A 15,976-nucleotide genomic window follows, 5' to 3' on the forward strand; every position below is an offset into this window, starting at 1 on the left:
GAGATGTGCCAAAATAAATGTATGAATGGCTAATCCACTTTCATATTTTGATGGATGGAGGACTTTTATTTCTCTGTTGACTCACTCTCCACAGGAATCTCCAATCAGGCTGAACTTATCAAGCGTGAAAAACCATTTGAAAGGAAGACTGAGAGGGGCAGAAGAAAACAAGAAGGTCCTTTCTCTTTTTCCTGCTTGGAAAGCTCATTATTCCTCAAACTCCCCTCTGTCTGAAAAGCGCCCCCCTCCTCTACCTTATACTTCACTTTTTTAGTCTCCGCCTCACCTCCCCACAAGCCTGCACTGTGTGAGTGACTAACACTAGTTTTTCTTCTACTATAGCGCCGCCTCCATTCTCTCACTGGCTCTTTTATTCCCTCATCCCAGTCACAGCTCCCTCCTTTCCTCTCTCCTCCTCTCTTCTCTTTTTCTCCCCTTTCTCTTCATTGCTGGTTGCTCACACCAACCAGCTCACAGCCAAAGAGCTCCTCTGTCCCTCTCACACTGATCGCGCTTTAAACCAGGACTTCCCCCTGAAAAAAAAAAAAACATTACTCCAAAGGAAGTTATTGCTCAAGCCTAAAGGTACAGAAACAACTTCTATCTTAACATTTTACCAATTTATATGTCTAAAAATGCATTTTAACATTTGACCAGTGACTGTATCTGTGTTTGTCTGCATGTGTGGTAGAGTGAATCAGTATCAGTATAACCATTAGACCCAAACTGGACACGTGTGCTGTAGTTACGCTAGTGTATGTTTGGGTATGTTTGTGGGAACACATGTGTTCTTCACTTATTGAATACAACATGTCTTTTGACAGAAAAGTTCAAGTCTTCTAATTTTAATTTGGAGGAATTTGTTTGATTATTTCTGTATATGTATGAAATATATGTCAAAGATGTTACCATTGGATATTTATAATTTAATCCACTTTGTACTCTACTTTGTGCTGTATATTCTACATGGAGGTTTTAAGTGACAGTTCAATGTAGTAGAGCACTGATGCACAGTTCCCTTTGGGTTTGCATGATGGAGCGGTGGTCTACCTTTCGTAATTTGTTTTTAGCGCACAGATGTCTAATTCTTGCTCTTTCTGTATGTCTTTCCCTCCAAATCAGGCAACTTCTAAGTCTCGAACCAAAGAGGAGGTGTGACACAGAGGAAGAAGTGAATCAGCACCACCACTAAGGTGTTCCCATCACAGTGTAGTGGAGTTCAAGATCCAGCAGATCTGAAGATTTCAACAGCAGCTATGACTCAGAGCAATGGGGAGAACCCACAGAGGACCCGGAGTGGTCTCCACCAGATCCGGGCAGGGATCCAGTCCCGATCACTGCTGGCTAAGAAGAAAGTGGAGAACATCACAAAGGATGATGTGAAAGGATTCTTCATTAGAAATGCCTTTGTGATCTTAACCGTTGCAGCCGTCATTATTGGTAAGTTGGAACATTTTTCAGGGGAGACTTGTTTTCACTGTGGACACTGTTTAAACACTGCACTCTGTTGATAATTTAATAACAAAAAAATTAATAGTTTAATTTAGTTGATTTAAAATTGAAGATTGCTGGAAGAAAGTTTGCTGCCCTCCTCTCCATCTATCACCACATTACTGATCCTCTATTCAAACTTGTAAAGAAGAAGGCAACAGGATTTCTGTTTCACCCCAATAATCCATCAATCTGGTGTGACCATCACCCCTGTAGTAGGACGGAAGAAGGAGAAGAATAGAAACAAACTCACCAGATGAGAGAATAGAGGGAACCCAGATGAACTTAGCAGACTGGCCTTTATCTGACCCTATAGCTGACCTTTGCCCTGTTGCCATTAACCTCTGAATCTTACTCAGTAGGAAGTGAGCCAGGCCCACACACCGCCTGCACAGCTGCAGCCCTGCTAGAATTACACCATGCCATGGCAAACTCACTTGATTGATTGTTAAATTAAGGATATTCTTCACATCAGGCTGCTGGGTCAGCCACCTGGGCCTGTTGGTTATTTGGCATTGAAGCAGACAAACTGCTTATTGTGGGAACAGATTTCAAAAGAAGTCTTCCACACCTTTTCACAAGAAAATCAAGTTTGAAAAGAATTGCAAAATCATTGATATTCTGAAGACCTTACAATGCACCTACGCCTTCCTTCTGGCAAAATGTCAACAATTGCTAATGTGTACAAGTGTTCCCAGCAATGATGAGCAAATGTGACATTACTGTATTTTATTAATGAAACTTTAAGTAAATACTACTAATTTTCTTTTTACATTTTGCAGTAATGTTATAAGGTTAAACTACAAGTGTCAAAGCTGGGACTCTTAAAAAAATAATTTGAAAGGTTCTAATAAAGTTTTGACTTTTCTTCCACATTTGATCCTCACTGCAGGTATAATCCTGGGATTTGCTCTGCGGCCTTATAACATGTCTTACCGCGAAGTGAAGTTCTTCTCTTTTCCTGGAGAATTGCTGATGAGAATGCTTCAGATGCTGGTTCTGCCCCTGCTGGTTTCCAGTCTCATCACAGGTGTGAAAACCAAAATGGACAGCCTTGTCTTCATTTATGTAGTTAGTGAATCCATTAATTTGGTTGGTATTTAGATACATTTAGATCTTACTCTTTTTTAAATTTTATGGGCAATACACTTGAACACGGAAACAGCAAGATTTTTATATGTAGATTTTTTTTTACAAGACTCTAATAGACAGTTCACAAATTGTATGAGTAAGATTAACAAATAACAGTAACAATGTTGTTGACACCAAAGCTTACGCACAGCACTCCTACATATTTGTAATATCACTGAGGTAAATGAAGCACTCAGCTGTCATTGGCTTTTTTTAGTTACAGTGTACCTCAGATATCTAAAATAAGCACTCACAGCTTAGACACTTACAATTCCACCCTGTCTGACATTATTTTGTTCTAAATTTATATCAAACATATTAGTCACCACACAAAGCCCTCTGCTGTTTCTCCTAATATCACAAAACCCCCTGGCATTTTCTCTTGAACACCTGCATGCTCAGCATGGCTCCACAGATTTCTTCACATTTGGTAGCCACATTTGCCAGCCAAAGCAATAGCTCTCGACCAGACAATGACCCATGCAGGCTTCACTCCCTCATTCTGTATCTCTACCAGCCTGAAGTGAAGGTACAGCACAGTATCAGTTTTCACATGTGGAAAAACTCTGTGACTCTGTTTGTTGTATGAGATTTGAGTTACACGTTTTGTGGGTAACGTGTTTTCTGTGTAAAAGGTTCGCGCCAGTGACGGCAGTGTTTGTTGATTTGTGGTTCCACTGACCAACATGTACCTCATGAGTGGCAGAGTGAGCCAGCTGTTTGTTCAGCCGATGCTGTTTGTTGGTTTTGGGCCCAGTGGTGGACGGGGTTAGGATGACCTCATGTGCAAGAGAAAGACAAAGAGAGAAAGGGAGAGATATGTTTTGTACTTACAGTACTGGTCTCAATCACATGCTTGGGCCATGTTGTAATGGTCTTGATACAACATGACTAAAACAGTCCCAACTTTAAATTGTTTTAACTGAATGAGCAATTCAGGATTTGTGGACTGGCATACATTGGGGTTCCAGTACATCTTGTACCCTTTGCAGCTCACATGAATTTGGGCCTGTGCTTCAGACAAACACAAACATATGACACTGAGGATTTCAGTTCTAATCCAGAGATGCAGTGAGCTCATTCGTCACTGTTGGTATGGTTCATAAAACCAGTTAAACACACAGGGATGTTTTTTTTCATGAGGAAAAGGCCTATGGGTTTGTTACCGAGCAGAGCCTCCTCTTGCTCCTCAGCTATAGATTTACAGACTTATGAAACATGAGTTTCCAAAAACACTGGTCAGCAGCATTGCCTGACAAATGTAAGCGGGACAAGCTGAGACCAAATGTCCAGTCGCTGAACAGTGATTGACAGGGCAAGAGGCCAGTCTCCTGAGGTTATGCTCGAGACTCATTGTCCGATAATAACCTGCTTTGTGCTGCAGTGGGGCGTAACATCAGCATCCTCTGACATCATGTCACATGACTGCAGCTACAACATGTGGAAATCAACAAAGAGGTTCTTTAGCTAAGTCATCCGGCACACAGCTCCTCTCTCCAATATGCGTGTATGTGCCTGCATCGTAGTCATCAGATGTAGTGTTGTCTGCTATAAAGTTGTAATTCAACTAAAAAGAGACAACTATAATACTACAGATAACACACTGTACATTGCTGCTGCCACTTTACAATTTAGTTTTTCCAATTGTTCAGAAACTTAAATTCTTCCATTGCAGTGGATCTCATGTTGTTATCATACCACAGTAAATACATCAATCTTGGTGACACACAAGACTCCAAAGTGCAGATGACAAAATATTATAAAAAAAAAAAAAAAGTTAGTTAGTTCTGAACTGCAGATTAGATAAAATTTTATCTCTGTAATATACCAAAGTCACTGGCAGGCCCTTCATTCATATAATAACTATGTGTCTGATGATATTCATCTATAAAGCTTTAATGTTATATCTCACAATTACAATGTGATGTTATATTAATAATAATAATGAAAAATGTGACAATACAGTATCTGGATTTTGCTGATTTGGCAGACCAAACCAATCAATAACGCAATGCAGGTCCAAAGCCAAAAGGTATGTGCTAATAAGGCTGGACTCATGTTAGTTTCACCACTGTGCTGTTGGGTTGACATGATCTGGTTACACCCGGCAAGAACGTAAGCACACTGAATGCAAATGAACTCCTACATTCTTGCAACACTAAAATGTACAAATTACAAATGATTTGCAGTTCCCATGGACCTGTTATCAGCAATTTGTCAGTAATGTAGTGGAGTAGACTGAGGTCAGAGGTCACAGCAACAAAAGAAGCTTTTTAGAACTGCAGCTGTGAGAAGTAACTGTTCACCAAAACACACACACACATCTGTACTATGTCTGGACACACGCACACACCCACATGCGCATGCACATGCTGACTACTCACAGTCTTAAAGGAATTTTGACTTTCAAAGAAATAAAGGAGGAGAATCAATAAAGCAATAACTAGATGATTTGGATTTTTCCTTTTTATTCACATGGGAAAACAGTTAATACATACAGGTTTTGGGCCAATGTGTAACATGACAACATTTTTGAAAACGTGCAACACAGATGTAGACCTCTAGTTTGTAAAAAGTGAGACTCAGCTGATGTCACTGAAAATCCATTTTTCTCACAGATTTTCAGATTTCTGCTGAAAGCATGACCTAATCTGAAAAGTAATGCAAGTGGCCTTAGGTTGCTTTAGAATAAAGCAAACGCTTTCTTGAGTACTTTGATAGACACAGTTGAATGTTTGTCTGCATTTCTATTTCCACACCATAGGCTGGTTTCACCAACTTTCCTATAAGAACCAGTCTAACTATAACTGCAGTCAGATCTATTTCTAGAGCAGCGATTGCTTCACATAGATGACTTGGAGCACAAACTTTGAGAAAACATACTTTAGAGGATGTGAGTGTGAAGCTCCTATGACTGCTTTTCTGCAAACACGTGGCCCCTGTGCAAACTGACTGCCATGCCCCCAAGACTGAATTGTGCCACTATGTGAAATGGGCTGTCCCAGTTAAAAAGAAACTTGCCTCTGAATTTTGATCCTGTCCAAAAGTGAGGCTGAATTGGGAATCAAGAAGTCTGATCAGAGTCCAGAGGGGCCCTGGAAGGTAGAGAATGATGGAAAGCCAAACTAGTGGACAGACAGGCAGGAGAATGAAGGATCAAGGATTATGAGAAATGGGCTTATGTGTTCCAAAGAGAGAGCATCTCTTTCACATGTGCTCATTCACTCAACCACTTTAAACTAACCATTCAACATATGTTTTCTACAAAATCCATATTGTCTTCAGGCATTTCATTATACCTGCTGAGAGTCCACCACAGAGTATTTATAGAGTCAAGAAGGGGATGGGTAGGGAGAGGTGATGAGGGCAGTAAAAAGAGGAAAAGGAGGATGATTACAGAGGAGGTCAGTGGAAGGGGAACTTGAATGTAGAAGGGAGGGGGATTTGAGGGGAAGACCAGGACAAGGAGTAAAAAGGAGGAGGGAAGGAGGATGAAGGCAGTGCACATAACTCGACAGATTCTTTGTGTGTTTGTTAAATAAAGGTAGAAATATGAAGGTAGAAATAAGAACCTCACAGAGAATGACAAAAAAAATAATCTTCATGAGTCCTATTCAGAGGTGTGACTGGCTAAGAGTGAATTTCATGAGCTGCTGTTTTTGGTTTATGAAACCTCCATGAACCAAAACAGTGCTCTTGGAGATACTCACATAGTCTGAGACTTTTGTGGGCCTGCATCTAACAATTGTTTTCAAGACTGCTCATTCTTGATAAACCAATCAGTTGTTTCGTCCAATCAACATGTCAGTAGCCAGTGATATTCAGGTTAGTCACATCAGAGACACAGCAAATCAACACATTTGAGAGGTTGCATCGAATGAAAATTCATAATTGAATTAAAGAAGGATTTATTTTCTGTAAAATCTTTTAAACTCCATAGACTGACATGTGGAGATGTTTTCTGGCTGTAGGCCTTCAAGTAAAGTCTTCCCAGAAGTGCGGAGTCGGTCTTTGCCCAGTGTCTAGAGTCAAGAAGGGAACTTGTGTTAATTGCCCTCGGGACAGACCTCTTGCAGTTGCTGTGTCCTGCGCTTCAACTCCCCCCCTAAAGTAGGCCTACTTTTGTGTTTGATGAACATTTCCCATATGAGAAAGAAAGTCATTCTCCCTACTCTCCTTCAGTCTTGGTTCTTTCGTTCTTTTGAAAGGATGGAATTGGTGAGGCTGCGTCCGTTGTTGTCTGGACAACAGGTTGGAGGTCATTGTGTGTGTGTGGGTCTGACTAAGTCAACAAGTTTTCCCAGGCCTGTCAGAAAGGGAATAGGAGGAGAGCAGGAGAAGGGGGAGGGATGATTGGGAGGAAAGGGATGGCAATGAAAGAGGATTGCAGCAATAAGATCAGCGTGCAAGAAAAAGAGTGCAGGGAGGCAAGATATGGGGGTGGGAGTGGAGGAATAGCAGGGGAGCGGTACCAGGGGGCACCCTGAAACAAGAGGTGGTGGGGAGAGGAGGTGAAGAATTTGGGGGAGGAGAGGGAGGGAGGGATGGGCGGTGGGGGTGGATCAAAAAGAACAGGATAAAAGCCTAAGTCCTGGGCATGTTGAGACAAGAGGAACAGAGCGGGCTAAAGTAGGACCAGTAGGTACACACACACACACACACACACACACACACACACACACACACACACACACACACACACACACACACACACACACACACACACACACACTTTAGCATATGCAGTGTCAAAGTGCCACATATGAAAGCAACACATACATCTCCCATCACACAAAGCCTGCTTTGCCTTGTACATCTCTGAATGAAAAAAATGGCCACAATAGAACCTGACACTTTGAAAATACAACGTTGCTGTCATGCCTATTGAGGCTGCTTGTCCGTTTCCAAATCCAGTCTTCTGAATGGCTGTATTTCTTTTTACCACCATTATCCCTACAAAGTCTGTTTAATGCTATTAGAGCTGTGGAGAACAGTTTAGCCCCGAGGCTCCGTAACTCCCTCAGACTTCTTTCTGGTTTGCATAAATCTTTAGTCTTTGTCCATCAGTTCTTAACTGAGAAACAATGTTGTCAAAACTATTTCTTAAAATATGCAACATGAAACCGATCTTTGGCTTTTGAGCAGGCCTGTAAAAATCATATATAAGTTGTGTATTATTTGATAGCATTCAGTCTTCCTTGAGGGAATGCAGAGGTTACCAAACATAACAGGAACAGGCTTGATTTGCCTCACAGTATGTACAGTTTTCATCATAGAGTAGTACAGATACATCTTTGTTGTGTCTTTTTTTCCGTGACACAGATACTCAGTTAAGGTCACACTGTTTATCTGTAACTGACATCTCTGCCTGCTTTCTGTGTTCACAACAAACTCATGTCACACTCAGGAACATGGTTCTGTTATGTGGTCAAATAAAAAAGAACGGATACAGAGGCATTATCAGTCAAATCACTATCAGTTTTCAAGTTTTCAGTGTTCTGCAGCTATAATATAGAATATGAATATACAGTATGTAAACAGATTTCATATGTTTGATCTGCCCCTGTGTGCTGTACAGTAGGTGTTGCTTTTCCACAAGCAAAGGTCAGAGTCAGATTATGTTTCTTGCCACTCTTTGTTGTCACAGATTGTTAGGCAGATAATCCAGATGGGTGTATTCCACCAATGATTACAGCACCTTTTCCCAGGCTAACTGTATGCACATGGGGACAGAGGTTAGTGACACACATGCAGATTCTAAGGTCATGAGGCAGAATGACTAAAGAAGATTTTCCCATATGAAGAAACAACAACAAAGATAGAAACACTGTAAACACTGTATTTCTATTATTAACTTTATTATTAATTCTTTGGTTATTGCAGACTTGAAATATGCCCTCACTCTCTTGATGTTACAAGGGCAACATTTAATTTAAATTTTTTTTTTTTTAATTTTGTTCAGCAACATTTTCTCAAGCATGTCACTGAGAGCCAATTGTATGTTGATGCATGTATGTAATTAATATATTATCATGAAATCAATTAAATAAAACAGGGCAGTTGATGAAAGAATCAATTAGTTATTGCATCTTTAAGCCACTCAGTGACTGGCAATATGGCAAATTTACTTAACTGTCAATAGGAGCTGCTTATAGCTCTGTTGCTGCACTGCTGCCCCCTCTACAGGAACTGTTTGGAAGTGCTGCAGCATGAAAGGGGATGCTCTGTTGGCAGATTGCAGGTACACATGAATGAATACCTATATACTGATACACATTCAATGATATGATGTCCTTTTCAGGTATGGCTGCTCTGGACAGCCGTGCTTCTGGTAAAATGGGTATGAGGGCAGTGGTCTACTACACTACCACCACCATCATCGCTGTGATCATCGGTATCATCATGGTGCTCATTATTCACCCTGGAAAAGGATCAAAGGATGAGTTCACCAAGCGGCAGCAGATAGAGCAGGTCAGCCCTGCTGATGCCTTTCTGGACCTCATCAGGTGCCCACACACACACCTTAATGCACCTTGAACGACCAAACACACGCACATAAGCACCCCGGCGTGCCAATCATCCTGTCAACCAAAATGAAAATTCATAATCCCTCATTAATGGCCCCTTTTGATACTGATCACTCACATGAAGGTGCTCAAAGTGGGAGAAGGATTTTTAAGATCTGAGACATCTGAAGACGTGAATGGTGCCAAAAAAAGGCTGCACAATACAAATCAGTATCAGACTATGGGCCTCATATTTCGTACACTGCATGTAGTTTGTCTGATTTTAATGCTTTGCATTTGTAATTTGTAAGTAATTTGTTAATCCAAACCAAAATGTACCTCTTTTGTTTGGTTTTTCAGAAACATGTTTCCTCCTAACCTTGTGGAAGCGTGCACCAAACAGGTATCTCTCTCTCTCTCTCTCTCTCTCTCTCTCTCTCTCTCTCTCTCTCTCTCTCTCTCTCTCTCTCTCTCCATTCCTCAACTGTCTGACTTTAGCATATCACCGTCAGTATTCTAGTGGGTGCAAACATCAAATGCAGTTTCTGTAACTAAATGCCTCAATCTCTGTTCATGATTTCAACACAAAGATTCCAAAAAGGGTATTCACAGGGATCACTTCAGACCAGGATGGGACTTTTTTATGGGCCCCTAATGTTCTAACATTTGTGCCCATATCTTTACCTGACACATCTGTATGTTGACTTAGGTCCTTGTCATAGTGCCACTTTCCAACACATTTTAGTGAGAAGGAGTTATTCCACTGGGATTGTGAAATTTTGCATACAAGATGGTAATATATGAAAGCACAAACAAATAACTGCATTCTGAAAAGGTCTTTTATTGAACTTTTATTTTTCTCTCTTTTTTTAAATCCAGTTCAAGACACAATATGCCAAGAGAGTAGTCCATGTGAAGATGACAGTGAATGATACAATATTCACACTCAATGGTAGTCAGGAGATAACCCGGGAGGAGATGATCCCAGTGCCGGGGTCAGTTAATGGAATCAATGCTCTCGGCCTGGTGGTGTTTTCCATGTGCTTCGGTCTGATCATTGGCAGCATGAGAGAGCAGGGACAGCCCTTGAAAGACTTCTTTGATTGTCTTAATGAAGCCATCATGAGGCTGGTTGCCATAATTATGTGGTAAGTGATTGGATGGATGGGTGGCTGAACAGAGAAAAGTTGAATGAATTACTGAATGAATTGCATAAATTCACAATGTCACCCATCAATCCACAGGTATGCCCCTATTGGTATCTTGTTCCTAATTGCCGGTAAGATCGTGGAGATGGAGGACATTACAGCCATGGGTGGCCAGCTGGGGATGTACACAGTGACAGTCATTTGTGGGCTGCTCATCCACGCCATCTTTGTCCTGCCAACGCTCTACTTTGTCATCACCAGGAAGAACCCCTTTGTTTTCATCGCAGGGCTATTGCAGGCACTCATCACTGCCCTGGGAACATCCTCCAGGTATGTCATTTGGTTAAATGTTACACAATTTAGGTCCAACTCAAAATCTCACGAAAGATGGAACAAAAGTACAATGAAAATACAGTACAGCAGGATTAAGGAGTAAAACACAGTAACCTGGAGTTAAGATTCTATTTAAACTTATTAAATAAAGCAAAATGAGTGATAACAAGGTGCAGTTTCACACATAAAGAGGTATATGGTTTTCATTATATGCAATAAAACTAACTAAATAGATAAATATAAACACATGAGAATAATAGTAATAGTTATGGCAACGAGCAAACTGCGGTAACAAAAGTGTTGTAATCATGTCCCACTAATGGTTCATTTTCATAAAAATTGGGATTTTGTTAAAAATCTGGAAGCTGCATATTTCAAAAATGCAAATGTTGCATTTATTCTTCATTTTTGGTTTTCAGTGCTTGGTTTTAGATGTTGGTATCCAGACAGTCTCCCTGCCCCAGATGATCATAGTTTCTGAGCATGATTTCCATTATATTTGTTTATCCAAACTGACTGGTCAGTGGTCAAGCAAAAACAACACTTAAGCAACTCACTGAAGATTTTTCCTTTCTTTTCTCACTTTTTTTCTCTGTTTCTCATCCTCCTTCTCCCTCTGTCCTCTCACAGCTCTGCTACTTTGCCCATCACTTTTAAATGCCTGGAGGAAAACAACAAAGTGGACAAGCGTGTGACCCGTTTCGTGCTCCCTGTTGGCGCCACAATAAACATGGATGGCACAGCTCTATATGAAGCCCTGGCAGCCATCTTCATTGCTCAGGTCAATGATTATGACCTTAACTTCGGACAGATTCTCACCATCAGGTATGTGATATACAAAACACTTACGTTCCAAGGTTTGCGCTTTGAATATTAATGAATAATGCCAAACATCCAACAATTTGTATCTTCATAGTTGTAACATTGAATTCAACATGTTTTAGTTTAGATTTTGTCCAGTAAACCTTGCCTGCTCTGAGAGCTTTGGGATGTATAGGAGAGCATTTCTATCACATTTGTTTTTCATTATGGCGAGAAATACAACTGAACCCAAGTGAAGCATCTCCAAGCCTCAAAACCACAGGTTCCAGCTTTATGAATTTCTTTTAACCACCAGTCTGGCTATTTGACCACGGATAGATGAGGAGTAGTATTTCATGCAAGGGAATGAATTTAAGTGACCCACTTCAATGCTCTAACCAGTGGATGCTGGAGTGGTCAAACCGGGGACATGGCTGTCTTTTTTCAGTTTTTCATTTGTGCTGTAATGAGAAAAAGAGTCATTTTTTTTTACCACTTTTTCCCATCAGTATCACAGCCACAGCAGCCAGTATTGGAGCAGCTGGAATCCCACAGGCAGGACTGGTTACCATGGTGATAGTGCTAACATCTGTAGGCCTGCCCACTGATGACATCACGCTCATTATTGCTGTTGATTGGTTCCTGTAAGTATTGGCTAAATAACATCTCTAAAAACTTTTCTTTAAGCGGGAAAAAGAAAAAAAATACATGAGGTTCAGATTTTTGCCCAAGTAGCACTAGTTTAGAGCCATAGCATTTTGAACAAACTGGTAAATTTCGGTTTATAAACTGTAATGAGGGGGGTTTAATCATGAGGAAATCAAATACAGTGTTGGTTAAATTCAATTAAGTTCCACCTAGGGGGAATTTAAGGGGTTAATGGATCAAATTAGTGCGCTGTACGCTCTTGGGTGGATTACAGAACAGCTTCCAAAGACACTCCCTTCACATTCCATGGCCCTCAGTCCATCTGGTTTTTATTCAGTCGGCATCCAATCCCAGTGCAAAGCCCTACTTCCTCGTATCTACTGCCTGTGTTTCATGTGGTTTGAGGGCTGCCTGGAATGACAAAAAACTGCCTCCAGTTTTTACAAATGAGTCAAGTGTATTTAATTTGTAAGATCTTCAATGGGATTGTTTAATATTTTAAACTATTGTCTCCGGTAGTTGTTTTGTCCTCTCTTTCTTCTCTGTCCTCTATTGTCTGTCTTGTTTTCACTTGTTTTGTCCCATCTTGTCTTCACTTGTTTTGTCCTATCTTGTTTTCACTTGTTTTCTCCCATCTTGTCTTGTCTTGTCTTTGCTTTTTTGTCCTGTCTTGTCTTCACTTGTCTTATTTTGTCTTCTCTTGTTTTGTCTTGTTTTATTTTTTATTTTACTGTTTTGTCTTCTTATTTGTAATCTTGTCTTCTCTTATTTTCCTTCTTATGTCTTGGTTCATCTTGTCTTGACGTCTCTTATTTCATCTTATTGTGCCTTGTCTTGTCTTCCCATTATGCTCCCTACCTGCTTTTCTCACCTGTTCCCTGTCCCTCCTCAGGGATCGTCTGCGCACCACCACCAATGTCCTTGGAGACTCTATTGGTGCAGGTATAGTGGAACACCTGTCTCGCCACGAATTGCAAAACAAGGACCCCGAGGTGGGCAACTCAGTGGTTGAGGAGGCAGACAAGAAGCCATACCAGCTCATCTGCCAGGAGAATGAATATGAGAATGAGAGGCCTGCTGACAGTGAGACCAAGATGTAGGGGAAAGCTTTGTGTCTGAGGTTGCGTATTTTCTTGGGAAAACCATTGCACAGCATTGAACCACATTCTCAACTAAACTCCTCTTGATTTGCAAACCCTCCTCTCTCACATGATTGAAGGGTTCAAATTAAATTGATATACAGCTAGGATATATTTCAGCCAAGTGATTTCCACTAATGTGAGAGGTCTGTTGTGGGCTTTCTTGACACACTGTAGACTTGAAATGGTTCCCAGTTTGCATTGTTTTTCTGAGAGTTTGTGCTATAATGCTTCCTAAGAGTACTATATGGAACTGCCATAGGGTGGCAGCTGTTTACTATTAAAGATAAACTACTATAGAGCCTGGTGGTCTGTGGCCCGCGTGCCATATCCAACTTCTCTTAGAACTGTGATGACTAATCTTACCCACTAGAGGCCAGTATTGCCATGAGTCTCAACACCTCAGCAGATTACAACCCATCCTTGTACAGACTTTTTCTGGCTTCATAGTTGTTGCTTTTCTTTCATTTGTGTGTGGTGAAAAATGAAGTGGTAGCAAAAATCTGTCTGAAGACCAGAGTGAAAAGTGTTGGATATCATGCACAAAAAGGGCTGTGTATTTACAAACCTCTATATAGACTTTAGTGGCTTTATTTTCCATAATCTGGTGTACAGACTTCATCTGGATGGATGATGTCTTTTACCTTGAGGCACACACACATACTTTTGTCCCCAGACTGTCCAAACTAGTAAGTGCTTTCATTAAGCAAAGTTGTTAAGAGTGCCTTGGCTTGGCAACTATCCAGCCATGTTTTTTGTTACACATATAGCTCAAACTAATCGCTACAATCATTAAGACTGATGTACCAAAATCACTCAGCCATGCTTATACCTGCAAATTTGCTCAGCTGAGAATTTGAACCATCATCAAATCAGAAGTTTAAGCCATTACATTTCAACCAAAAAGAAGCACCAAAAATATTATCCAAATTTCCGTTCAATTTAATTGAATTATACCCTCCCACAGCCAAACAAATCACTAACCTGCAGAATAATATTGTACCGTTTCAATAGGAAGATAGTATTTCTGATCAATCTAATGATGATTGTGAGTCAGTTCTTTACCTAGGCCCTCTTACATGCCAATGGAACTAAAATTAATTTTGTTGAAACATTCACATCAGTATGAAATATCTGTTTTACATGAAATTTGCAAAATTGTAGTCAGTAGGTTGGTAATATAATTTTCAAATGTTGCTGGACTATATTCAAGCCTTCACTATTCTCAATTCAACTTTTTACCCGTAGATAATAAAATCTAATGCTTATTTCATTTGATTTAACATGGAGGCATGTTGTAAAGTAATGGATTTCACTTCATTCCCCATTTTTTATTTTAGCTAGCTTGAATTGATAAGTGCTGTTTTGTATTCTTATATTAACATTTACATAGTAGTTGCTTTGTATAGGAGAATCTTCTGAAAATACTGTACTTGTATAGAGAAATGTAGATAAAAGTGTACATTAATTGTAGATTTAAACTGTTAAAGGTTACTTGAGGATTGTGTATGTGAAGATTCTGTAACCATGCTCTTATCAAACCTAATGACCAAACTAACAGTCCCTCTAGTTCCTTTTATATATGCAAAACTGGATGATTTAAAGTACCAAATGTTTTCTTCTATCCACTTGAGGAAATGGAATAGTTCCTTTGTTTACAGTTGCTGGTGTCTCTCTTGATATGATGGTTTCTCTCATGAATTCACATTGGAGTGCACACACACACACACACACACACACAGACAACACACATACACACACACAACTGAATGATAGATGTAGTTGTATCTTGCATGGATTTTTTGAATAAAAAAGTGAAATCAGTGGTTGTGTGCGTATGTTTTTATCATACACATCTGAAAGGCCAAATATGTAATGTGTGAATTCAAAGCTAGAGGATAGATGTGCGACACTGAGTAGATGTCTTTAAATGTTTTATATGCTTGCTTAGTAGAACATATTTATATTATATGCCCATAGGAATGTGATGTACAGATATTAAATAGCTTACTGAGTATAGGTAGAGGAAGCATCCTGCTTGCAGTGAAACTAGTGGTTGTTGGTACTAGAAGGGAGTGCAGTTCTCAGTTTTCTCCACCAAGCCTGATTGTTCTTGCAGGAATTGATGCTTCAAACCAGGATCCCTAATCTATAATGCAACTTTCTTCCGGCTGTTGCCTCTCTAACACTTAACTTTTACTCAGAATCCCAATCATATTTAACAAATGCTGATGCTTACACCTTGAGGTCAAATCATGATTTGATCTCCTTAAAAACACTTTGCTTTTCACTGCTTGAAAACAATAGTCAGTAAATTTGGCAAGTGCACCTAACTTTCACAAAGTTATAGATAGTTTCTCAACTCACATACTTATCCCTTCACCTCATAAATGCATAAATCTCTTACTCTGGCATAACTACTCATCTCATCACCCCTCGATTTAATTCTAAACTCTAAATAAAAAAAAAAAGATACTTTACATTTATATTCCACTACATTTCATTCTGTACTTTAAACTCCTCATTACATCTACATGACAGCTAATTACTTTGCAAATGAAGTTTATGAACAAAACAATTAATTTCAATTCAACCTAACTTGTCACAACATTAAAATACTGCTAGTTATGTTAAAGCTATTAAAAATCCAATTATACACTAAGTTCACTGAAAGCAGACATTCTGCACTACGCATACTTTCACTTTCTTAAAATATATGTTGCTAAAAATACAGGGCTTTTACTTGCAAATTAGTGTTTTTAAATAGCAGTATTACCAC

General features: G+C 39.8%; 1 protein-coding gene across 1 annotated transcript; it reads left to right on the plus strand.

Moving 5' to 3' along the window:
• The first annotated feature begins 453 nt into the window (after positions 1-453).
• On the plus strand, positions 454-15,022 carry slc1a3a (solute carrier family 1 member 3a). Its single transcript, XM_041043237.1, has 10 exons — positions 454-585; positions 1,123-1,440; positions 2,384-2,521; positions 8,924-9,128; positions 9,489-9,531; positions 10,008-10,276; positions 10,373-10,606; positions 11,240-11,434; positions 11,920-12,054; positions 12,951-15,022. The coding sequence occupies exons 2-10, from the start codon at positions 1,257-1,259 to the stop codon at positions 13,156-13,158; spliced, it is 1,611 nt and encodes a 536-aa protein (XP_040899171.1). The 5' UTR covers positions 454-585; positions 1,123-1,256; the 3' UTR covers positions 13,159-15,022.
• Positions 15,023-15,976: the final 954 nt, after the last annotated feature.

The sequence above is a fragment of the Toxotes jaculatrix genome, chromosome 7 (assembly GCF_017976425.1).
Source record: "Toxotes jaculatrix isolate fToxJac2 chromosome 7, fToxJac2.pri, whole genome shotgun sequence".
NCBI lineage: Eukaryota > Metazoa > Chordata > Actinopteri > Toxotidae > Toxotes > Toxotes jaculatrix.

Excerpts from the sequence above, each read along its gene's own strand:
- slc1a3a (XM_041043237.1), top strand. The coding sequence starts at position 1,257 with ATGACTCAGAGCAATGGGGAGAACCCACAGAGGACCCGGAGTGGTCTC. Across the intron at positions 2,522-8,923 it reads GGTTTCCAGTCTCATCACAG|GTATGGCTGCTCTGGACAGC; the intron begins GTGTGAAAACCA and ends TGTCCTTTTCAG. Across the intron at positions 11,435-11,919 it reads GGACAGATTCTCACCATCAG|TATCACAGCCACAGCAGCCA; the intron begins GTATGTGATATA and ends TTTTCCCATCAG.